The sequence below is a fragment of the Lissotriton vulgaris genome, chromosome 10 (genome assembly GCF_964263255.1).
Source record: "Lissotriton vulgaris chromosome 10, aLisVul1.2, whole genome shotgun sequence".
NCBI classification, from domain to species: domain Eukaryota; kingdom Metazoa; phylum Chordata; class Amphibia; order Caudata; family Salamandridae; genus Lissotriton; species Lissotriton vulgaris.
Window position 1 is genome coordinate 610,856,385 of NC_141698.1, and position 26,153 is coordinate 610,882,537.

Consider the following 26,153-nt stretch of genomic DNA (forward strand, 5'->3'; position numbering starts at 1 on the left):
CTGATACTGTGTCCTTGCTATCTTACAGCGGGTCAGAGGACAGCCGATCAATCACTTCTCTGGAGCCAAATGAGCTGACAAACTTCTTGGTTATAGATGAGCTTAATTTTGTCAGCGAGGACCGGAGGTACCTCCTGCGTCCCCACAATCCTCATCAAGCACAAGGTAGAGCAGCAGCCAAAAATGCCGCATCAGGAGGCACAATACCAAAACGAGGTACATCAAGGGGCAACACGCGCAAGAACTGGACAAATGAGCATGGGGCAACAAAACACTGTGATTCATTTGACTGACTTTGTTCTTTCTAAAGCTGAGGAACAGCTTCTGTCCTTGGGCCTGTCATACTGCCCACCAAATGACTTTTCTTACACTCAGGCACGCATAGACTTTTTAAAGTTTATTCAGAAAATCAAGCTTATAAAATATTTTCAACTTCACCCTATGCAAAAGAACAAAGAGCCTGCGGACACTGATATTGCCGCTGTCTCTCTACAGGTTAAAAATCTTGAAGGTCTTCAAACCTTGTTAACCTTAGCTCATGAAGAGATCTCACAGGAAGCTCCATCGGTCAGTCAAGTAGTTGCAGTCAACAAGCCAGTATCCAGTCCTTTTCGTGGCAAATCTACTTTCCTGCCCCTAATGCCAAAAGACGCTGTTGATGTCTTCAGTGATAGAGTCATCACTGAATTGAAAAATCTGAACAGGGTAACTTTGGGAAGAAAAAAGCAACAAGACTACAATAATGAACAATATCATTCGTTAATAAAGAACATACAGGGTAATTCATCGGTGATTGTGAAGAATGCGGACAAAGGTGGTAACACGGTATTTTGGGCAAAAACTGATTATTTGAAGGAGGCTACGAGACAATTGGGTGACCCCATGTGTTATACTACACCACCAAATTTCCCATGATGAAAAGCAATAAATGCACTCGCAAATCCATCTACCAATGGCAAAGACAAGGCCTCCTTACCAAGGACGAGGCCACATTTCTAAATGTCACTCACCAAATCCCTCCAGCACTTTACCTTCTTCCCAAAATTCACAAATTTGTTACCCCTGTCCCTGGACGTCCTATTATTTCGGCACGTGGGAGCATGAACGAAAATTTGTCCAAATATGTTGATTTTTTCCTCCAACCCCACATGACCTCACTTCCTTCTTACCTTAAGGACACTACAGACTTTTTAGTTAAAATCAAAGATGTCAATTGGTGTTCTGATTTTCGTTTTTTGGTGATGGACATTGAATCTTTATACACATGTATTCATCACTGCCAGGGCCTAGAGGCCACCAAACACTTCTTAGACACCCGTGATGCAGTCCTGCGAAACCACACCAACATGCTGCTAGAAATGATAAAAAATTTGTTTAACCAACAATCACTTCCAGTTCCAAAATGACATTTATAATCAACAACGAGGTGTCACTAAGGGCTCGTGCTTCTCCCCCAGTTATTCATGTCTTCATGTTGGCTGGTGGGAGGAGCACGTGCTGCACAAAGTCCATCGCCATTGGTTACCACACTTAGCTTACTACAGGCGCTTCATAGACGACATTTTTGTCATTTGGAAAGGTTCGCAGGAACAGGCACAGGCATTTGTGTATGAAATGAATATCAACAACCGTAATCTAAGATTCACTGCCTCAGTCACATCTAGCTCGGCTGAGTTTTTAGATGTGTATTTATATATTGAGCAGGGTAAACTGCACACTAAACTTCACAGGAAGTCAACGGCCGGGAATTCTATTCTCCACGCCCGCAGTGTCCATCCATCCCACACCATTAAAAGCATACCTTATGGCGAATTTATTTGCATAAAGAGAATCTGCAGTGACATAACCACTTCTAACCAGTGCCTAGCTGAGTCAGTTCAGTGGTTTCTTCAGTGCGCTTACAAGCTAGATCAATTGAACTATGGTCTCTCGAAGGCTTCATTGCGATCGAGAGAAGAATTACTAGCACCCAAGAGTAGGGTCATTATTGACTCGACTTCTATTGGCCCTGTCCGCCTTATCACCACCTTTTGTTCACAGGAACGAAAAATAAGGCGGATAATTAATGCAGAATGGCCAATTGTCCTCACGGATATCATTCTAGGCCCTATAATGCCAAAATCACAGGCCAATACTTTCAGGAGGTCACCCTCCATGAAAGATGCACTGGATAGAACTTTGCCTGAGTCAACACCCAAACCCACTTGGCTGTCTAAAACAGGTTTTTTAAGTGCACGTCATGTCGTGCATGTACATTCGCTATGAATGGCACACATTATAAATCTGCCTTCAGCGAAAAACCTATTGCCATCAAAGAGTATCTGACCTGACGCAATGAGTTTGTTATCTACAAGCTATCCAGTACATGTAATCTTGCGTACATTGGCAGCACTAAATTGCCGGCAAACCAACGCATCTTGCAACTCGTGCGAGCCATAGTAAACTCGGATACTAACTATCCAGTGGCTCGCCACTTTAAAGCTGTCCATGATAACAAACTCAAAGATTTGCATTACACAATTTTGGGTTCGGTCCCCAACCCCGGACGGGGAGGTGACCGTGAAAAATTGCTTAGGCAAAGAGAGACTTATTTCATTCTACTGCTAGATACAAGAGCACCAAATGGTTTAAATATCATTAATGAATTGCACAATTTCTTGTGATTATGGCACTGCTGTATATATTGATCTGTTTCTGTAGTGCTTATCCTTTTGTTGGTCATTTAAAGTTATCTGTGTCTTTAGTAATTATTTTCAGGAGAGTCCATTTAATATGTTTTTATTGTGTAGGATAGAATTTTTGAGCCTCAGAAACTGTTGTTTTTCTTATATTTAGTTCACTTCTTCACCCATAAAGCACTAGCACTTTAGAGGATACGGCATGAAGTTGATAGTGCTTTAATAATTACTTTATCACTTTGAATTGAAATGATAGATTTACAGGACATCTTGTGGCCATATACAATGCACCAGCACTTTACAAACTGTATTACTCTGTTTTTAGCGTACCTAACTTATACTCCCATTGAGGTTTGCATTAGCACTTTATTTTATATTTGTCATGTGTACTGCTATCAGTCATTCCTCTGTGATTATGCTGCTGAATTAGATAAATTTGAGGCACTTGCCATCATTTGTCAAAATACTTTTTGGCCACTCTATCATTTGAGGATAGGAGCACTATTATCTCATTGCTATAAATACACCTTTATAGTTTGTATTTTGTATATCCTCTTGTCATCGTTGTATTTTATACTACAATGCCTTTCCTATACTCTTAGCCTTTCATCCCTTTTTCTTTGGGTGATAGGTCTTTTAAAACACTTTAAACTGGTTCAACTGCTTCTGGCGCGTCATGTGACCAAGCTCCGTCCGGGGAGCGAAACGCGTCGAGTAGAGCACTTGCTCCATGATTGCAAAATCAATTCTTTCCACTGCTGACACGATTTTGGTGTGATGGCGTCTTACTGAGACTTTGAATTGTTGTGGGGAAAAGAGGTCCGCGCCTGCTGAAGTCCGCGTTGATATATATATATATATATATATATATATATATATATATATATATGTGTGTAGTGGGTGTCTGGAGGTTCCTCAGAGGGAATTGAGGAATAGGCGGCTTCTGCTCCTGAGCAGTACAAGAGGAGTCACTCTACCTTGACAGAGTGAAGCGCCCACATATTGTTTGCTCGTGAGCAGAATGGCCGTGGGGTTACATTGACAGACACTTGGAGCAGTACTAGAATCTAATCAAAAAGAGCTTGTAGCTGTGAGAGAAGAGAATAAAAGTTTGAAGGAAACCTTAGATTTAGTCACCAGGGTTAATAAATTCCTAGTAGCGGAGGGAGAAACTTCCAGTGCTAGTTCAGGGGGAGAAACGCCCGGGGTAACTACTCACCTTTTACACTCTCTGTTTCTTTCAGTGGAGACCCACAAAAGGCGCAAATATTTTTAACCCAGTGATCTTTGCAATTCATGTGTCGGCCCACCATTTTCCCTGACGCACCGACTCGAGTGGCATTCATACTCTCTTACCTCACTGGAGATGCGGCGTCGTGGACTATGCCGCTGATATCGCATGATGATGCCCTGCTATATAATTTTGTAAATTTCAAAAAAGAATTCCTCCGAATTTTTGATCGCCGAAAAATCTCACAGGCAATGGACAACAAATTATTAGAATTACGACAAGGAAATAAAGAGTTGGTTGCATACCTGGCCCAATTTAATAAGCTAGTGGTAGAGACCAATTGGCCTGAAGATAAAAGACCAGCAGTCTTCTATCGAGGGCTAAAGGACGAACTAAAAGATGTTTTGGCGCAAATACCAAACAGACCCACAGAGATCTCGGCCCTAGTAGATCTGGTCTTGGAGGTTGATTTCCGGCAGAGTGAGAGGGGAAGAGGACGGAGAAAAGAGTTCAGATCTAATACGCCCCGATTTGACAGAGTTGTAGTTTGAACGTACAAAAATCGTTGAGAACCAATCAAGACCAGAACCCATGCAAATTGGAACGGTTCGGGGGCCGTTAACCAAGGAAGACAAAGAGAAGCAGAGAGAGAAAGATTTGTATCTGTATTGGGGAGCAGGAGGACACTTTGTACAAGCCTGTCCAAAAAAGCCTAAGATGTCAACAAAGCCAAAGGAAAACTAGAGGTACCATCTGTAGGAGGAAAAGGACAGATGGATGCGGAGGCTGGAACAACTCCGGGTGGTCACCAGCTCGCTAACACATTACAGTCATCCTCACCCCATTTGATTTTGTCCATGACAATGAAGTTCCGACAAATTGACTTTACAGGGATTTCTGTAATGATAGACTCAGGGGCCACAGGGAATTTTTGCAACCTCAAAATTGCAGATAAGATTGGATTGAGGGCCATCTGAAAGGTCAGAAGTGAACCTGTGCTTGCAGTTGATGGAACGAATTTATCCTCAGGCCCCATAGTAAGCCATACTGAACAGGTGAGACTACTTTCTTCCGAAGGTCATGAAGAAACTCTCCAATTCAATTTAATATACGCTCCACAATTCCAGCTTATTTTAGGTTTGCTGTGGCTCTCCGAGCACAACCCGACCATCAACTGGAGCGACAGAACAATTGTGATGGATTCTGACTTTTGCTTAAATCACTGTTAAGAAGTAAGGAGAAATTCTAGGACCAAGGTCCTGCAACACTCGTGTGATTCAGGCAATTCTGTCTGTATAATACATACCAATGAAATTGCATTGGAGTACAAAGGCTATCAGGATGTGTTTGATGAAAAAGAAGCTGAGAAGTTGCCACCTTATCGCATCTATGATTGCAAAATGGATCTAGAACCTGGTAACAACTTACCCTGCAGTCGGGTGTATGCGCTAACCGAAAAAGAAAATCAACACCTCAAAGAATACATGGACAAGTATTTGAGCAATGGGTTTATAAGACCATCTCAATTCCCAGTATCATCGCCATTGTTCATCGTTCCTAAGAAGGTGGGGGACCTGAGAGCTTGTATAGACTACTGAGCAATCAATAAAATTACAAAGAAAAAATGCTACCCCTTACCACTAATTTCTGTGTTGCTAGATCAAGTGAAGGGTACCCAAATATATACAAAACTAGATCTAAGAGGCGCCTACAACTTAATCAGAATGAGGGAAGGTGATAAGTGGAGGACTGCATTTAGAACCAGATTCAGTATTTTTTAGGATACTGTGATGCCGTACGGTTTATGTAATGCTCCTGCCGCCTTCCAGTATTTTATTAATGAAATCCTGAGCGAGTTTATTGACCAGTGTGCGATTGTCTACATAGACGACATCCTGATCTACTCCACCACCGAGGAGGAACACCGGGGACAAGTGCGAAAGATCTTGAGAAGCTCAGAGAAAACAAACTATATGTCAAACTGGAAAAATGCGCTTTTAACGTCAACACAGTGGATTTCTTGGGTTTTGTCCTATCTCCCAAGGGATTCACCATGGACAAGCAGAAAAAAAAGGCAGTCATTGATTGGAAGTCTCCTACTTGTATAAAGGAAGTACAAACCTTCATAGGCTTTACCAATTTTTACAGAAGATTTATTAACATATTCTCATGTAAGATTCTTCCTTTAACAAAGGTACTCAGAAAAGGCACACAATTCCAATTGTCTGAAAAAGCTCAGAAGGCATTTGAATCTCTAAAAAAAGATTTCACCACCGCAGCAATCCTCCTACACACAGATCCGACAGAACCTTTTAATGTCGAAACAGACGCCACCAATCAGGCAATTGAAGAGGTGCTTTCACAGAGGCACAAAGAAACTGGACAGCTCCATCCAGTTGCCTATTGCTCAAGGAAGCTGATGCCAGAGGAAATCAGTTAAACTATTCCTGAAAAAGAATTGCTGGTGATCAAGTACGCCTCCAAAGAATAGCGGCACTACCTCATGGGAGCCAGACACACAGTCACAGTACTAACAGATCATCAAAACCTGAAGTTTCTGAAATCAGCGAGAACCTTAACTCCACAACAGCTGAGATGGTTGTTATACTTCGCCAATTATGATTTTGTGTTCACATATAGGCCGGGAACAAAGAACGGAAAGGCGGATGCCTTGTCAAGAATGGACACCGAGAATCCAAAAGAAACATCTGAAGTCCAGAGAATAATTCTAGAGTCGAAAATCATTAGTGTAGTGAACCATGGAATAACAAGTAAGTCAGCAAATTAATCCAGAAGAAATGATTGATGGGCAAAACAGGAAGTAGGACGAGAAATTTGCAATCAATTGCCTTTTCATGAAGGGGACCTGCACTTGCCCACTCAAGAACCTCAGACAAAGGCTATGAGTGAGTGTCATGACAGTCCACTAGCCGGACATAAAGGAATACTAAAGACTGAGGACCTTGTGCAGAGAAGATTTTGGTGGCCTAAGATGACCAAAGACATCAGAGAGTATGTTAACACTTGTGCAATATTTGCGCAGGGAAAACCGGAACGACGGGCCCCCAATTGGTTGTTACAACTAATGCCACCCCCCCCCCCCCCACACCCTTGGCACACTGTCACTTTAGACTTGATCGTGGACTTACTCTCTAGCCAAGGGTTTAACACCATCCTAGTAATGGTAGATGCATTCGCCAAAATGGCAATGCCCACAGCAAACAGGTTGCCACACACACTTTAGCACGCAAATTGTTCGATTGCATGGGGTTCCAAAAATTATAATCTCAGATAGGGGTTCCCAATTTTTGTCACACTTCTGGAAGGCTTTTGTGGAGAGTCTAGGCATGGAAACCAGATATTCAAGACGTTATCATCCAGAGACGGATGGTCGAACCAAGAGAGTGAATCAGGAGCTAGAGCAGTACTTACGCCTATTTTTAATGGAACAAGAAGGAGAATGGCCAGATTTTTTGTGGGCTGCGGAATTTGCGCACAACAATGCAAAAAATGTGTCTAAAGGGTATTCACCTTTTTACCTGAATTACGGAAGCCATCCTAATTCTTTGGTGAATGCTGAGGAAATTTCAATGCCCGCAGTTAAAGATTTAGTGCAACACTTAACTCAAGTACATCAAACTGCATCCAAGAACTTGCTAAAAGCTAAATAAGATTACAAGTGTTATGCTGACAAAAAGAGAAAAGTAGGCCCTTCTTTAAGTGAAGGAGATGAAGTGTGACTTAACGCCAAGAATCTGAGGCTGGCAGGAAATCGTAAATTTTAACCCAAATTCATAGGGCCTTACCAGATTGACAAACAAATCAACCCAGTGTCATATCGATTAAAACTGCCCTCTAAAATGAAAATTCATCCAGTTTTTCATGTCTCCTTACTGAAAAAACCATACCCAAATATGAGAAGGAATTTACCCTCTAAGCCAGTGGAGTTAAAGTCAGGGGTGGAATTTGAGGTCACAAGAATACTAAATTAAAAAAGGACTAGGGGCCACCTCTACTATTTAGAAGATCGGAAAGGCTATAGCCCCGAAGAGAGATTGTGGGAATTGGGCTCAGATGTTCATGCTTCTAGATTAGTGAGATCCTTCCATCAGAAATTCCCAACAAAACCTAGACCGGAAGGATCTCTCTTGTGAGGTGGTACTGTCAGGATCCAGAAGCACAAGAATAATTCAATCTGTGTCCTATCAAACATTCAAGCTAAAAGAACGAGCCATAGAACCAGATCACCTTCTTAGAAAGAAACATGGTTCAAGCGGAACTCCAAGATGGCTGCCCATCATTATGCGGTCTAGTCGTTGCCCGGAGTTCGTTTTGAATCTTGGTGAAGCGCCAGACCAGAGCACAACCCACTTCACTGAAGATTCTGCCTTGTAAGCACCTTCTGTTTGCTGCGTTTTCTAGTCAGGTAGTTTGCGTCTACATGACGGGTTTACTCTGCGTTATTGTAGTTAGCTACTTGTTTGTACCGGTCGGGTCCTCGAAATTTGCAAGTAGGGTTTTTTCCCTTGAGTCTGCGCACTGAAGGAATTCCCAAAGCTGCCTGCCCTGAGGTGACACTATTCTCCAAATTTGATAAGCGCATTCTTGCTGAAGCCCGTAGTAAGACACTAATCCCCAGTTTGACTTTGCGTTGAGATTTACTGTCTCTGATTGTCATTGTTAAGCTATTGAATCCATTCAGAGTTTCTCCAGCTGGAGTTTGTTGAGGAAGAATTTAGTTGATTCATTAATTGACTCTCCAGGTAGAATTGAACAGTTGAATTACTGAAGGCCTAGAAAAATAAGGTTGTAGATACACACAGAAGAGAGGCTAATTCAAAGAATAGAAAGGGCAGGTAGAAGTTACATGTAAATGGACAATTAGAGGAAGAACCTTATAGAGTAAGAGAAGTAATATGGTGAATTGTCTTACGGTTTAATTCCAGAGTTATTCAATACACTCTTCCTGAGATGAAAGGAAGTACATAAGAGCCCTGGAGGAAAACCTGGACTTCTTGGGAGCCTCTTCTCAGTTTGTTCTTTTATCCACTCCCCCTTACCCAGTGAGAATGTACTGGACACCTATATCCATACTAATATAATAAAGAGAGAGCCCAACCCTTTGAGGCGGGAAATCTCAGGAACCACAGCACCAATCACAACACCCAATACAGCGTTGGAAAGGGCAGTTGCAGCAGAAGGACATAGGCTATGCAGACGCCCACCATATACATTTAAAAGGTAAAAGAACCGTGCCAGCAAAGTAGTCCCTTGTGGGCGTGTCTGCGTTGTGCTGTGGGTGTATGCTGGGGGCGTGACAAACACTGGGGGCGTGTGGTACGTTCCTCCCTTCATGCTATGTCTCATATCGTGTCCTAATCCCACCCTGCTACCTTTAAATAACCCGGCACCCCATAATCATAACCCTCCCTTACTCCTTAAAATACCCCAACACCCTTAAAAACTAACCCATCTTAACCCTATAAATATACCCTGTACCCCAAAACCCAAACCTATCCCTAAACCCTACAAATACCCCTCTACCCCAAAACCCAAACCTAGCCCTGAACCCTATAAATACCCCTGTACCTCAAAACCCAAACCTACCCCTGAACCCTAAAAATACCCCTGTACCCCAAAACCCAAACCTATCCCTGAACCCTAAAAATACCACTGTACCCCAAAACCCAAACCTACCCCTGAACCCTAAAATACCCCTGTAGCCCAAAACCCAAACCTAGCCCTGAACCCTAAAAATACCCCCGTACCTCAAAATCCATACCTATCCCTGAACCCTAAAAATACCCAAGTACCCCATAACCCAAAACTATATATGAACCCTAAAAATACCCAAACACTCCAAAACATATACCTCAGTACCCCAAAACATATACCCCTATACCCATACTTACCATATCTAAACATTAAAATAAAACATGCTTTTACCATTCATGCATTTACAACGAATTTCGTTGTAAATGTATGCGTGGTAAAAGCATATAAAATGTAATGCCATGTGTTATAATGGAATTGTGGAGTCATGGTACTTTCGTAATGAAAGTATGCAGAGTGATGGTATGCGGAAAAAAAGTTGCGGAATAATGGGTGTTTACCCTCTCCCGGTAAGTACATTGGTGGCACGGCGGCCCACATCTCCAGCAACATACTCATATTTTTTCACCACCCATTTGAAAAATGCACAGCTCTCTCTTTCGATGGCCAGCACCGACATACACTTTTAGACACACCTCCCCGCCACAAGTTCTAGAATTGCGAACTTTAGAGCTGGGGAGCTACGTTCGAATCTCGGCATCAGCTCAACATCCTGTGATTCCAGGCAAATCGTTTTGTCTCCCCGTGCCTACCACAAATGGATGTGTTCTTCTGTAATGTAAATTGTGCTCATGCCATGTTGTCGAGATCGCGCTATATAATATTGCAGGGAAAAATAAAGTAGGGAAACTCAAGTTCACACACTACTGAACGTGCACTCTTAAGTGCATCAGTAGTGCACTGTGAATCGGAGCGTTTCACAGGCCTGTCACAGATAAGAAATGCTATCAAAACGAAATCCTACAAAACAATATACTACTGGCCGGCAGCAATTCATACTCGGACAACGTCGGGACAGGCTGCTAGTATATATATATATATATATATATATATAGTGGGTGTCTGGAGATTCCTCAGAGGGAATTGAGGAATAGGCGGCTTCTGCTCCTGAGGAGGTCAAGAGGAGTCACTCGACCTTGACACATGGTGAGCAAAAGAACGAGGGATTTAACCCAGTTCTCTTGACTGGGGGTGAATGCAGGATTTATTCAGCATTCCGACCATCATTTGTTTGCATATGGTTGGGTCTAAACTGCGGTGGTGAAGTGAGCTAAAGAATGATGATGGATTCAACCCAGATCTGTGACTGGGGGAAGAGGGTCTGAAAAGGTTCAGCGCTACGTACATTATCTACTTGTGCTTGCTTTATTCCGGTGTTAGTGTCAGCGCCCCCCTTTCCTGTCCAGGAAGAGGTATCAGAATGTAGATAAATACAGAACAGTTCTCTGCCACACCTGCCATTCCTGTGTTTGTGGCAGTCTAGAGGGAATGCACAAAATGCAGGTGTCATCCACCCCAGACATGTCTTGGAGACTGGCTGCAAGGCACACAGAGTAGTAAAAGCAGAGAAATGTCCACTTTTTTGAAGTGGCATTTCTAAAACAGCAATGTTATATCTAACTTTACCAGAAAAAAGTATTAACATTACCTTTCAAAAGATATGAACCATGATGTATCTACTTCTTTCTAATCAGGAATTATAGCTTTAAAGTGTATTAAGGAATTCCCAATGCTGGCCTATGAGAGAAGCAGGCCTCACAGTAGTGACAAAGGAATTTATATGTTTGTTACTCCCAGGACATGGAAAACTTACAAGTACACAGTCTCGGCAGGCATGACTCGCGGATGGGGGTGGTCGCCGGGTGGGGATTTGGTGGGGAGGGGGGCTGTGGTTTAATTTGAAAAAATGTTTAATTAAAATGCCGACCTGGTCCGGTCCCACGTCACATTTGCTTCTCTCTGCTCCTCACAGGAAGCAGGCAACCTCCTTCCCATGAGTCAATCACAATGCTGCAATGGGCGCGTTGTGATTCGTTGGGACACCGACCGCACAGGCGTCTATGGGGAGGCCATTGGAGGAGTCTATGGTGAGGTATGGAGAGTGCGTATGACTGGTTTGATCGGCGACCAAACAGTCAGCGCCCTCAGAGCGGGCAACTACTCCTCCCCTGCCCTATAGCAGGACTGCTGACACGCCCGCGCCAAACCAAACCCTTCTGCTTTCCCGCAGCGCGAGAAGCAGAAACATAAAATGATATTCATATTACCATTTTATGTTTCTGCTTCTCGCACTGCCAGAAAGCAGCGAGGCGAAGCTCCTATGCCCACATGGAGGAGCCGCCCCTGCAAGTACTAGTCCTACCTTTTACTTACACAGCACCCTGCTCTTAGGGCTACCTAGGACCTACCTTAGGGGTGACTTATCCATAGTAATATAATAAAGAGAGAGCCCAAAACTTTGAGGCGGGTAATCTCAGGAACCACAGCACCAATCAAAACACCCAATACAGCGTTGGAAAGGGCAGTTGCAGCAGAAGGACATAGGCTATGCAGACGCCCACCATATACATTTAAAAGGTAAAAGAATCGTGCCAGCAAAGTAGTCTCTTGTGGGCGTGTATGCGTTGTGCTGTGGACGAGTGCTGGGGGCGTGACAAACGCTGGGGGCGTGTGGTACGTTCTGCCCTTCATGCTATGTCTCATATCGTGTGCTAATCCCACCCTGCTACCTTTAAATAACCTGGCACCCCATAATCATAACCCTCCCTTACTCCTTAAAATACCCCAACACCCTTAAACACTAACCCATCTTAACCCTATAAATATACCCAGTACCCCAAAACCCAAACCTATCCCTAAACCCTAAAAATACCCCTTTTCCTCCAAAACCCAAACCTAGCCCTGAACCCTATAAATACCCCTGTACCTCAACCCCTGAACCCTAAAAATACCCCTGTACCCCAAAACCCAAACCTATCCCTGAACACTAAAAATACCACTGTACCCCAAAACCCAAACCTAACCCTGAACCCTAAAATACCCCTGTACCCCAAAACGCAAACCTAGCCCTGAACCCTTAAAATACCCCTGTACCCAAAAACTCAAACCTACCCCTGAACCCTAAAAATACCCCTGTACCCCAAAACCCAAACCTAGCCCTACGCTGTAAGAAACGGTCGCTCCCCACGCTCCCTGCCAGAGTTCCACAGCGCTTGGCTCTGACTGCTTCCCTGATTAGAATCTTGCCGCCTGGTATCGTAGCGCTTAGTCGCATTGTATTTGATTGCATTTCACTGCTCGCATCGCAGCGCTTGGTCGCATTGTATTTGTTTGCATTTCACTGCTCATATTTGTATTTAATTATCATAGCGCTCGCATTGTTTGGCTTTAAATCTTGAAATCATTGCCTGATTGTACCGGTGCCACTGGCCATAGCGTAACTCACTTCTGTGCCCCAATCTCGCCCAGTTTCTGTTTCCCTTTGCTGCCATTTTGTTTATTGTGCATTGAAGCCAGCCTCTCCGCCCCGCACCCGCCTCCCAGCTGCTCCTCCCTCCCAAGGACTGATAAGGCTTGCCCCGAGGCTTAGAGCGCTGTGACCACTCTTACGCTGTAAGAAGCGGTCGCTCCCCACGCTCCCTGCCAGAGTTCCACAGCGCTTGGCTCTGACTGCTTCCCTGATTAGAATCTTGCCGCCTGGTATCGTAGCGCTTAGTCGCATTGTATTTGATTGCATTTCACTGCTCGCATCGCAGCGCTTGGTCGCATTGTATTTCGTGTAAAGCGGTCTGATATCTGCAAAGATCCTGTTCGCGCTATATAAAACTTTCAAAATAAAATAAAATAAATTTGTTTGCATTTCACTGCTCAGATTTGTATTTAATTATCGTAGTGCTCGCATTGTTTGGCTTTAAATCTTGAAATCATTGCCTGATTGTACCGGTGCCACTGGCCATAGCGTAACTCACTTCTGTGCCCCAATCTCGCCCAGTTTCTGTTTCCCTTTGCTGCCATTTTGTTTATTGTGCATTGAAGCCAGCCTCTCCGCCCCGCACACGCCTCCCAGCTGCTCCTCCCTCGCTACGCCCCCCACTCTCCACTTATGTCAGGACAGCTGACGCGCAGCGTTCACGCGCAGCGAGCGCGCCTCATGCGCGCCGAAGGTGCGCCAAAGGTAAGCCCGTCTGCGCCCGTCCGTGCCTGGACCGCGCCCAGCGCCAGCCCCCTGGTCCCCACAAACCGCACTCCTCCAGCATAACGTATGACACCGCCACCCTCCTAGCCCTCAACCCCGGACGCACACCTCAATGCTACGAAGCTGCCCCGGGACATACCCACGGTCCCTTCGCTTGCCACTCCTGCAAATTTACCAGCATCAAGACCCATACCTCATCCACTAACCCCAAACACAGCTCCGACTCTAACCACCTGAAGCGCATCCTGCTGAACACCCGCTCGGTCCACAGACACGCCACTGAACTCTGGGATCTACTCGACACTACATCACCGGACGTCACCTTCCTTACTGAAACATGGATGAACGTATCATCAGCACCCGACATCGCCACAGCCATCCCGGACAATTACAAGATCATCCGAAAAGACCGCACCGTCCAAACAGGAGGAGGCATCGCCATCGTCCATATGAACACCATCAAAATCACGACCAGCTCCGACGATAACCTTACAACCGCCGAACACCTCCACTTCCAGATCCACACCGACCCTAGGACCACACTCAGAGGCACCCTCATCTACAGGCCTCCAGGAACCCGTAAACAATTCAGCGAAGACATCACTGACTTCATCAGTCCACATGCCCTCGCCTCCGAGAACTACATTCTACTAGGTGACCTCAATTTCCACCTGGAAAAGAAAAACGACAGCAACACCACCACCCTTCTTGACAACCTGGCCAATCTCGGCCTCAAACAACTTGTTGACACCCCCACCCATGTAGCCGGACATACGCTCGACCCAATCTTCACCTCCAGCAAACACATCTCCTTCGATCGCACCACAGCTCTCCATTGGACGGACCACAGTTGTGTTAACTTCAGCTACAAAACCACCTCGACCCACAACCCCCCACAACCTATTCCCCGAAGAAAATGGAACAAAATCACCACCGACCAACTCCTCACATCGCTCAACCAAAACCCACCCGCCCTCTCATCGGACCCAAACCAAGCTGCCATCAAATTCAAACAATGGATCACTCACAGCGCTGACGAATTAGCACCCTTGAAAAACCATCACACCAAACAAGACAGCAAAAAGGCCCCCTGGTTCAACGATGACCTTAAGAAATCCAAGAAGCTATGCCGTACTCTCGAGAAAACATGGAGAAAAAACCCAACCACCGACAACATGACCACCTTCAAGGCAGCCACCCGCAAACACCACCAGCTGATTCGATCCACCAAGAAATCAGCATTCAAGAATCGACTCGACAACAACGCCCATAACAGCAAGGAACTATTCAACATCGTCAAAGAATTCACCAACCCCACCGCAGCCTCAAACGACATCACTCCCTCCCAAGACCTCTGCGATTCGTTATCCTCCTTCTTCTACAACAAAATTGCCGACATACATAACAGCTTCGAAAACAGTTCCAACGAACAATCCTCTTTACCCCCCTCAGAACCTAAACCGCCCTCTAACAAACTCAGCGCCTGGAACCCAATCACCACTGAAGACACCATCCGCCTAATGAATTCCATCCACTCTGGCTTGCCAACCGACCCATTTCCCCACCACATCTTCAACAAAGCAGACTCCATCATCGCACCCCATCTCCGTGATGTCATCAACTGCTCCTTCAACTCTGCTACCTTCCCAGAAAGCTGGAAACATGCCGAAGTCAGCGCCCTCCTGAAGAAACCCACAGCAGACCCCTCTGAACTTAAAAACTACCGCCCCATATCTCTCCTCCCATTCCCGGCCAAAGTCATTGAGAAAGCCGTCAATAGCCAACTCGCCGCCTTCCTCGAATCCAACAACTCCCTCGATCCCTCACAGTCCGGCTTTCGAGCCAAACACAGCACCGAAACCGCCCTCATTGCAGCAACAGACGACATCCGAACACTACTGGACAACGGAGAAACAGTGGCCCTCATTCTACTCGACCTCTCCGCCGCCTTCGACACTGTCTGTCACAGCACCCTCATAAAACGCCTCAGCAACATCGGCATAAAAGGAAAAGCCTTGGACTGGATCATCTCGTTCCTAGCTGGGAGAACTCAGAGAGTCCGACTTCCCCCATTCAAATCAGAGGCCACCGAAGTCATCTGCGGTGTACCACAAGGTTCATCACTCAGTCCCACCCTCTTCAACGTTTACATGAGTCCACTCGCTTCCATCGCGCGGCAACACAACCTTAACATCATCTCCTACGCTGACGACACCCAGCTGATCCTTTCCCTCACCAAAGACCCCAACACCGCCAAAACCAATCTTCACGAAGGCATGAAAGAAGTAGCCGTATGGATGAAAAACAGCCACCTTAAACTTAACTCAGACAAAACGGAAGTGCTCATCCTAGGATCATCCCCCTCTGCCTGGGACGACTCATGGTGGCCTTCAGATCTGGGCTCAGCACCCATACCCACAGACCACGCACGTAACCTTGGCTTCATCCTAGACTCCTCACTCTCGATGACCAAACAAGTCAACGCCGTCTCATCCTCCTGCTTCAACGTACTTCGTATGCTCAAAAAAATCTTCCGCTGGATCCCCGCCGAGACAAGAAAGACCGTCACCCACGCACTGGTTACGAGACGACTAGACTACGGAAACACCCTCTACGCCGGAATTACAGCCAAATTACAGAAAATACTCCAACGCATCCAAAACGCATCAGCGAGACTCATTCTGGACATCCCTCGCCAAGATCACATTACCGGCCACCTGAAAGACCTCCACTGGCTTCCCGTCAACAAGAGAAGAACATTCCGTCTCCTCACCCACGCACACAAGGCCCTCTACAAACTAGGGCCCGAATGCCTCAACACTCGACTATCCTTCTACACACCCACCCGCCAACTAAGATCCTCTAATCAAGGCCTCGCCGCAGTTCCGCGTATCCAAAGATCCACCATGGGAGGTAGATCCTTCTCCTACTTGGCGGCCAAGACCTGGAACTCACTCTTCACTCACCTCTGCCTTACACAGAACCAAATCTCCTTCAGAAAAGAACTTAAAACCTGGCTATTCGATAAATAATGATCCCCTCCCCAAGCTCCTTGAGACCCTCTGGGTGAGTAGTGCGCTATACAAATTATTGAACTTGAACTTGAACCCTAAAAATAACCCTGTACCCCAAAACCCAAACCTACTCCTGAACCCTAAAATACCCCTGTACCCCAAAACCCAAACCTAGCCCTAAACCCTAAAAATACCCCTGTACCCCAAAACCCAAACCTAGCCCTGAACCCTAAAAATACCCCTATACCCCAAAACCCAAGCCTAGCCCTGAACCCTAAAAATACCCCCGTACCCCAAAAACCATACCTATCCCTAAACCCTAAAACTACCCCAGTACCCCATAACCCAAAACTATATATGAACCCTTAAAATACCCAAACATCCAAAACATATACCTCAGTACCCCAAAACATATACCCCTATACCCATACTTACCTTATCCCAAAAAAATTTAAAAACATGCTTTTACCATTCATGCATTTACAACGAATTTCGTTGTTCGTTCGTTGTAAATGTATGCGTGGTAAAAGCATATAAAATGAATGCCATGCGTTATAATGGAATTGTGGAGTCATGGCACTTTCGTAATGAAAGTATGCGGAGTGATGGTATGCGGAAAGAAAGTTGCGGAATAATGGGTGTTTACCCTCCCCCGGTAAGTACATTGGTGGCACGGCGGCCCACATCTCCAGCAACATACTCATATTTTTTTCACCACCCATTTGAAAAATGCACAGCTCTCTCTTTCGATGGCCAGCACCGACATACACTTTTAGACACACCTCCCGCCACAAGTTCTAGAATTACGAACTTTAGAGCTCGGGAGCTACGTTCGAATCTCCTGTGATTCCAGGCAAATCGCTTTGTCTCCCCGTGCCTACCACAAATGAATGTGTTCTTCTGTAATGTAAATTGTGCTCATGCCATATTGTCGAGATCGCTCTATATAATATTGCAAGGAAAAATAAAATAAAGTAGGGAAACTCAAGTTCACACACTACTGAACGTGCACTCTTAAGTGCATCAGCAGTGCACTGTGAATCGGAGCGTTTCACAGGCCTGTCACAAATAAGAAATGCTATCAAAACGAAATCCTACAAAACAATATCCTACTGGCCGGCAGCAATTCATACCCGGACAACGTCGGGACGGGCTGCTAGTGTGTAATAAAAAGGGAGTTTCAGACTTGGCAATTGATTTTAAATATCAAGTCGAATTGGCAGTAAACTGCACAGACAGGCCTTGCAATGGCAGGGCTGAGACAGCTTTGACCTGCTGGACTACCTAAACATTAATCAAGACTGTCTATCCAAAACAAGGAAGTAACTAAAAGACACCTACTTTCAATTTGGACAGCTGAAAAGAAAAACTCTTAAAAAAGTGTGGAGCAACATGCTACAATAATGTGTCATCACAATAGTAAACTTATAGTTCACACCCCTATTCCAAACACCATGAACACTAGGTGAACATGCTGCAGAAGGTACCAGATGTACTGTTTTGAAGTAACTATTCAGATTAGATCTTCCCAACATTCAACTCTTTGAAGAGGGCCCCAAAAACTTCCCCGTAGCAATCGAAAGGGGGAACTACTGATGATTATTAGCTGTAGATAAAGTTAGAACAAGGAGAGTGATGTCTCAATAAAGCAAACGGTAATGCAATAAATTAAGTACGCAGGGGTAAGAGCAGGCGCAGACCGAGGAAGACAGGTCTCATGAGTCCGCTGCAGCATATAAGGGCAGTTCTGAGGTGTAGAAGTGGAGCCTGTATGGCGGTGGCTATCCTTTAGCCACAGGACTCTTTCATGAGTCCTCCATAGAGTCTATTGCCCCTTTTGTGAAAAGCGGAGAGCCCCAAGGTCCCAGAGCGCTGTGGCCAAGATGGCGGCCGCAACACATCCTAGCATCACAGAGACCAATGAGAGGGAAATGGTCCTCCAACACACTGAATATCACCCCTTGCAGGAGAAGAGATCGACCACAGTGAGTACCCACCCAGTGGGGCTGCCATCAGTGACTGTGTTATAGCCTGATAATACCACCCAGCGACCAATGAAATAAAATGGCACCCTCCTAAACACCTCTCCCTCCTCCCATTAACCAGCACCTGGCCTAAAGTCTTCAGAAAATGCACGGGCTGATCCACCTTAGGACTAAGTACATCACTTAAGGACAGTTGCAGAGGATTACCAGCATGAACCGCCCGCCGAGGGTGCCACTAGAGATGCTTAGCACACAGACACTATAAACAGGTCTTTCAAGGAACAGAGATGATTAAAGCGATTTTAAGACAGATTAGACCATATAGCTACCACTGAAGAGGATTAAGATGCATCAATAGCCCCTTTTTATCCTTTGGAAATGGCAATTCAAATTCTGCCCGATTCTAATGGAGCACACCCACACTTGTTGGCGCTCCCCTCTTTTAATGCTTGGAAGGGCCTTCATCTTGCACTGTCCTATGACTGGACTGCCTTGTGCTCCATATCAGAAACCACCATCATAACTCTCCTTAGGTACTCTACAATATATCGGCGGGGGCTCACCATTAACCACCTGGAGCTAGCCCCCACTCTGTTCTCGGACCAGACTGCACCTGGGATCCGGAAAATTGTTTTGTGAGATGATTTGTTCTACATTTGCTGTTTTCCCTCTTTTGGGTTGGTGCACTGTTAGGCTTTCTTAACATTTACACTAGCTTACCAAGTACACTTCTGTCCCTTGGCCACCACTTAGTGGATCACAACATCTCATTCACTCTCCAGACTCAGCAACTCTTAGTTTTTTCAAATACTACAAAAGAAAGGAGTGGCATTTCATACCTTAACTTCATGCTTTATTCAGTATCACACAGAACTCCTATCCCTCTACTAAGACAGACATAACATTTGTAATACTAAACATCCAAGGCCTCAATTCCCCAATCAAGCAGAAGGCACTTCTGCAGTGGCATCACTACAAAGCTGTGGACATAGCTCTCTGACGTGAGACACATCTTAAATTGAAAGACGTTCCCTGATAGTGATCTTACTAGTTCCCATCTTAATTTCATGCAATCAGAACTTCAAAAACGAAGGCTGCAGACATATTACTACACAGAAGCCTATCCTTTGAGTTGGACACCACACAGGTAGACATAAAGGCTGCTGAGTGGGTATCAAGGGAAGACTAGGTAATCTCTCCTTGACACTATACTCTATATATGTGTCCAGTAATGATAAAGAAATGCTCTATGCCCACCTCTTCTCAGCAGTGGCACATATTACCAAAGGTAATTTAATTATAAGCAGAGATTTCAATATGATCCTTCACTCTAGAGAAAATAGGCATCCCTCTCACCCCACAAGCACCAGAGCACCTCAATCTCTGCTCCAGGACATGAGAGATCTCAATATGGAGGATATATGGAGAACACAACACCAGGGAGAGAGGGAATACACCTTTTACCCAAATGTACACAGGTCTTTCACGTGTATCAACTTCTTTTTCACTTCCAGTACTTTACAACTACAAAGTATCTACACTGACAATGACCTGAAAATCCTATCTGACCATACGTCAGTGTTGATACACTTAACATTGTTGAACCCTACTGCCAAACATGCAGGCCCTCGCTTATGAGTGAGGTGGTGCTGAGGGACACAGTGGTCAGGGAATGCATACAAGAAGCCCTTGACCACAACTTTTTGGAAAATGATAATGGGGAGGTCAGCCAAAGCGTAACGTGGGACGCTGCTAAAACAGTCATTAGAGGGGTGCTTATATCCCACACATCAACTTTTAAGCAGTTGGGAAAGCAAAAGAGAAAAAAATTGAGGATGATATGAGTAGGCTAGAATAACTACAGAAGCGGAAGCCATCCTTCCAAACACAGCAAGACCTGCGCAAAGTGAGAGGGGAAATTTAGCAATCAATGAAGGATGCAACCAAAAATTACTATATATCCGACAACAGCAATATGAAAACGTGGGAAAAAGCAGACCGATGACTACCATATACCCTCCACCAGACCTGCATGAGAAAAAACAAACCAAATTATGGATGCACGGCTCACACATCCACTGTGGATATTCTGCAATGTTTCACCACTTACTACGAGTGCCTTTTGACAGGTGAGTTCCTTTCCCCAGAACAAGACACTGATCTCAACGCTTATAAGCCCAACATAAATGGGGATGATCTCCTCCTTTTAGAGGATGTCATTACACCTGAAGAAGTTCGAGCAGCTATAACTAGGCGGCCAGGCCGAAAGGTATCGGGCCCAGATGGCTTTCCAGTAGGCCTGGGCGGTAAATTCCATTCCGCTCGCGGAATTTGCGGAATTTGGGTAATTCCGCATTTCGCGGAGAACGCAAAATTGCCCAAAATTCTGCGATCCGCGACTTTGCGAAATTTTTTGCTTGTTCGCGTTCTCAAAATGCGTGCTTGCGAGATATGTCCCCCAGGCACACAAACAGCGGTTGCGAACAGGAAAAAAGCATTGCGAACACACAATTTTGCGTGTTTGCGAAATTTCTGCGTGTTCGCTGAGATTTTCTACCGTTTCGCAGAGATTTGCGTGACGCGATTACGCAAATTCCGCCCACCCCTACTTTCCAGCCTCATTCTATAAAGCATTAGTTACCATTTTAACAAAACACTAACCCAGACGTTCAATGAGATTCTAACTAGTGGTATCGTCACAGACACAATGCATGAATCTCAAATCACGCTCCTACTAAAACCAGGAAAGGACCAGACACAATGCCAATCATATGGCTTTGTTGCCCTCCATTATACTGATGTGAAGATTTTCGCCTAGATATGGTTGCCATGCCTCCATATGATATGGCCTTGTCTCATCTCTCCACAGCAAACCGATTTCGTACAAGACCACCATTCTGGTAATACTGTCAGATTAGCAGTTCTCACTCATGGAGATAGCGGAGCACATCCGCACACAGATGATTCGCCATTCATTAGATGCAGAGAAAGCTTTTGATTGCGTTAATTGGCCTGACATTACAAAAACTCCCCCAGTCCCTTGAATGAATTGATTTTAGGAAACCATCCACACCGGGTGGCGAGAATCAAGGTTAATGGAAAGTGCTCATCATAGCTACCCCAAATCTTCCTTCCCAACCCTGAAACATGAATTAGCTAGCGTCACAAACGCTGCTCGCTTCCCCGTACACTATTCCAAATCCTGAAGCATGTGGTTCTCAGCTAATCCCAATACGTCACAAACAACCCTCAAGATGCTGATTCTTTTAAAATAAAAACTGATCATAAAAGAATATTGTAAATAATGCACACATTTGTAATCAACCCAGCTGTCGAATAACCATCATCTCATAAAATATGATATCTAAAATGTATATCTAATATGGCGCACTATAGAGAAAAATACTTAAGTAAGCTGAAAAGTTTATTTTAAAAGGGAGGCTCACTCTTAAAATGTATGTATCTTACAAGTATCTATCAAGTAAAAAAGCACTGCCATACCGCCTGAGACCTATTGGACACCTTCAGCATTCTATCAATGTACTCCTTGGCCTTATCATTCCGACCCACAAGCCACAGAAACATTCCAGCAAAATACAGCGCTTTCTCTCCGGCAGTCTTTCGACTTCCTTTAAGGTTGCTTTCAAGTTCCAAAATAGCATCTCGATCTAAAAAAGAAAAGAAAAAGTTAATAAAGAGGCTCTGAAATGGACCTCGGAGAATCTAGTTACACATGTATTTAACAGCTTGAAGTCAAATAAAATTATGAAGCGGTGGGTCTCCTTTTAAAATTATGGCCACAACAAAATCAAGAGTAGGCCTGGGCAGGATTTCAATTACGCCAAAGCAATCCGAGTCATTTTGTTAATTCCATGCTACTCTTTGACACGGAATTACCAATAATAACCTGATTACGCCCGCCCGTGTAATTAAGAGTAATTTGAAGGGACAAAATCCTACTGCAATAGTAGATTTACTACTGATTGTCTGAGCTATCTCTGTTCTGTTGCAATTAGAGCTCTTTCCTAGCGCACAATTCATCCTCATGTCCATTTTGGATATGAGGGGAACTTTTTGTGCTAAGAACAAAGCGGAAAAAACAGAATTACACTTGTCGCAGAATTCCACATAAACTTGCACAATTTTTAGGTAATTACGCAGGATTACGCGACATGGAATTACTCAAAGTATGCCCACCTCTAGTCAACAGTGGTGTGTCCAGAGCTGCTTATTACAAACATGCTTTATTCTGGTATGCTGATATGCAATATTCAAACATTTATTAGTATGCCCTAACTTAGCGTTAAATGTCAGTAAATAATGAGCTTGAGAAGGGAATTTACGTAATAACACTGTGCTCCTCATTGCATTGACAGTGGCACATAACATAACATTTTAGGCACAATAATTATTTGTAAGCTGAGGATGGCAGCCATTTTAGAATATCGCCAAAGGTGTTCAACTATTAGTTTATCTGGCAATTACTTGCCTACAATTTACTCTTGCAGCATTTTCACTTTGTATTTGCACGTGTATATAGCGTTTACTACCCCGACGAGGCGTTGAAGAACATTTTAGCAAGTAGCACGATACTCTGGAATCTAAAAGGATTAGTGGTGGATGAGTATAGAGAAATATAGGTTTTTAAGTTCAGCAGTGGACATGTGAGTCAGTTAGTTTGTTCAACTAGGATAAAGGAGAAATAGAAGTTTAGTTGGTTTTAAGACTCTGCACACTTTACCAGTGTAACCCAGTGCTAAACTACTTGTGCTATCTCACTTAAACATGGTGACATTTGCTTACACCCAACTGGCACATTGAATTTAGTTGTAAGCCACTAGTATAGTAGTACTACATGTACCTAGGCTCTGTAAATAAAATGCTACAAGTGGGACTGCAGCAATTATTGTGTCACCCCCTTAATTAGCCTTGTAAACATGTCTCACACCGCCATTACAGCCTGTGTATACAGTTTTAAACTACCATTTTGTCCTGGCAAAACAAACCTGTTGCCTTGACTAAATCTTCCTTTTTTAATACATATAATTCACCTCTAGGGTAGGCACTAAACAACCAATAGGGCAGGCTGCAGTGTATTTGTAAATTGTAAATTGATACTTGTATAGCGCACTACTCACCCACAAGGGTCTCAAGGCGCTTGTACGAATACCGCTGTGGAACCCATCCTGGCTTTCCCTGTGAGGCGTCCACTCCTGGACACCCCCAAGGTGGAGGCCAGGCATCCTTAGCGTTGTGGGGGCCGTTGTGGAAATTAAGCAAGCTATTGCCCAGAGTTGCAGAGTGGGACTCCATGATTGGAATAGGCACCGAGGCGAGAATTATCAGGTCCGTGGAATTTTTTAGCCCAAGACCCGCCGAGGCGGGGAATTGAACCCTGGTCCCGGGCTAGACCTCTGCATCAGGGTCTTCCGCTCTAATCATTGAGCCACACTTCTCCACAGTTGGACACGTTCTTTTCATGTTTACATGTCCTAGTAGTGAACAATTCTTAAATGTGTTTTGCACTACTGCAAAGCCTATCTATCCCAGAGGATAACAATGGGTTGCCTTAAAATATATAATAAGTGATAACATTTAATTGGAAGCAAGTCGGAATGCCGAGTTTGGTGAATAAAGAATTGTAATTTAAAAAACTCTTTAATGGTAAATTCAGATTTTAAATCACAATTTTGAAAATGCCACGTTTTATTGGAGTGCCACGCCATTTCAGTTTAGACCCCGCCATAGTGAAAATCAGTCATGACCCTACTCCCCATGGGAACTGTTCAGCCCGAACTGCCAACCCAAGTCTTCCCTGGACCAGAAACAAGCATTCTGGGACCGGTTTTTGGGTATCCCCCTCATCAGCCAGGCTAGCTTGAATCTGGTGGCATAGAGAGCACAGGACTCGCGTCTGGGCATACCCTTCCCACTTTGGGGCGACAAATGCGTAAAAAACAGATGATGGACGTAATGCTGAACAAATCACACATTCACACCTAGTCACAGATCTGGGTCATATCCATTGTTTGTACTGCATGCCACGCCATTCGAATTTAGACCCAGCCATATGCACATGAGTCTTGACCCTGCTCCCCATGGGAATAGTCCATCCTGAACTGCCAAACCAGGCCCTCCCTGGACCAGAAACAAACACCAGGGGACAGGGTTAGTGGTATCACCCCTCATCAGCCAGGCTATTATAAAGTTGGCATTTTATTGCCCTAACCATTTGGTGCCTGTAGCCTGAATCTCCGGTCACACGACTAGGTGTAAATGGCAGTTGGTCTTTGTGTATTGCTCCCACAAAGTGAGATAAAGGGGGAAATAGTTGTATTTGCAGGCTGGGCCATTTCTGACTTGATGAAGGGGAGGAGCTGTCACCTACCACACTTGCACATTACAAAGGCTATGCCTGAGCACCCTCACAAAGGGTATGACACTAGTCTTTTGTGTACCGAGTGAAGCTGGGGCCAGAGCAGGGAGTCAGGAAATTTCAGACACCTCTGGGGGTTGGAAACCTCCAGAACCTTCTCCTACTTTAAAGTTGGCACCAAGTATAATTATTAGGCCCTCAGAAACAACTTTTCAGTACACCTCTGGATCTGTGGAAGACTCAGACTGCTCTCCTGCAAGAAGGACTGTTATTCTGCTGCTCTGCTACTCTGCTGCCTGAGTGAAAAAGACTGGACCTTTATCTTGAACCCAGGACAACCAGAGTGACTCCAAAGGCCAGTTGGCAGGCCTCCTGATCAGAGCCCCAGGGATAGAAAATGTCCCAACCACCTTGAACCTCCTGGACTCTGTCTGCCATGAGTCTTGCCCTACCAAGTGGTGACAGCCTGTTGCTGGGCCCTTGAAAGTGGGTCTAAACGTGCCCCTGCCAGCCTGGCTGTGGTCCAGGTAGAACAAACGTGACACTTCACCTCACTGCTCTGCATTGGAACCACCACTATGCGATGCATCACTGATGCAGGATCCCACAGTTCTTTGTTACCGCCACAGGGCAATGCCTCCTCGAAGCAGTACCTTGCATTGCGGCCCCTCAGCTCCCCAGAATCACTGCTCTGCTGCACGACGCATCCTCAATGCAGTGCCTCACATCGCAGCCCCTCGAAACCGCTGCTGCGCGACGCATTCTCAACTTTTGATCTTGCAACGCAGTGCCATCTGGATTTAAGGTACTTTATTCAGCAGGCCTAACTTGGTTCCTGTATCGGGCCCGTGTTTCATCGCAGTCAGCCTGAACGCCTGACTTTGTCTTAGTCCGTCATGACCAGATAACTACAATGGGTCTGTTGAGCTTTTAGGCACTATTTTCACTTAAATCTTCAAAAGTGCATCTTTCTGTTTCTACTAATTAGATTTTTGTCATTTTGATCGCAAATAGTTTAATACATTTCAGTCTATTTTTCTAAACTGGTGTGGGATTTTTCT

The 26,153-nt window shown here is 44.8% G+C and overlaps 1 protein-coding gene across 1 annotated transcript in view; it reads right to left on the reverse strand.

Annotated features, from left to right (window-relative positions):
* The window catches only part of TTC21A (tetratricopeptide repeat domain 21A), a 427,059-nt gene that overhangs the window by 346,654 nt on the left and 54,252 nt on the right, over positions 1–26,153 (reverse strand). Inside the window, exon 4 of the mRNA XM_086941450.1 lies at positions 22,218–22,384. Coding sequence (XP_086797576.1) covers positions 22,218–22,384 — 167 coding nt within the window. The remainder of the gene's footprint in view (positions 1–22,217; positions 22,385–26,153) is intronic.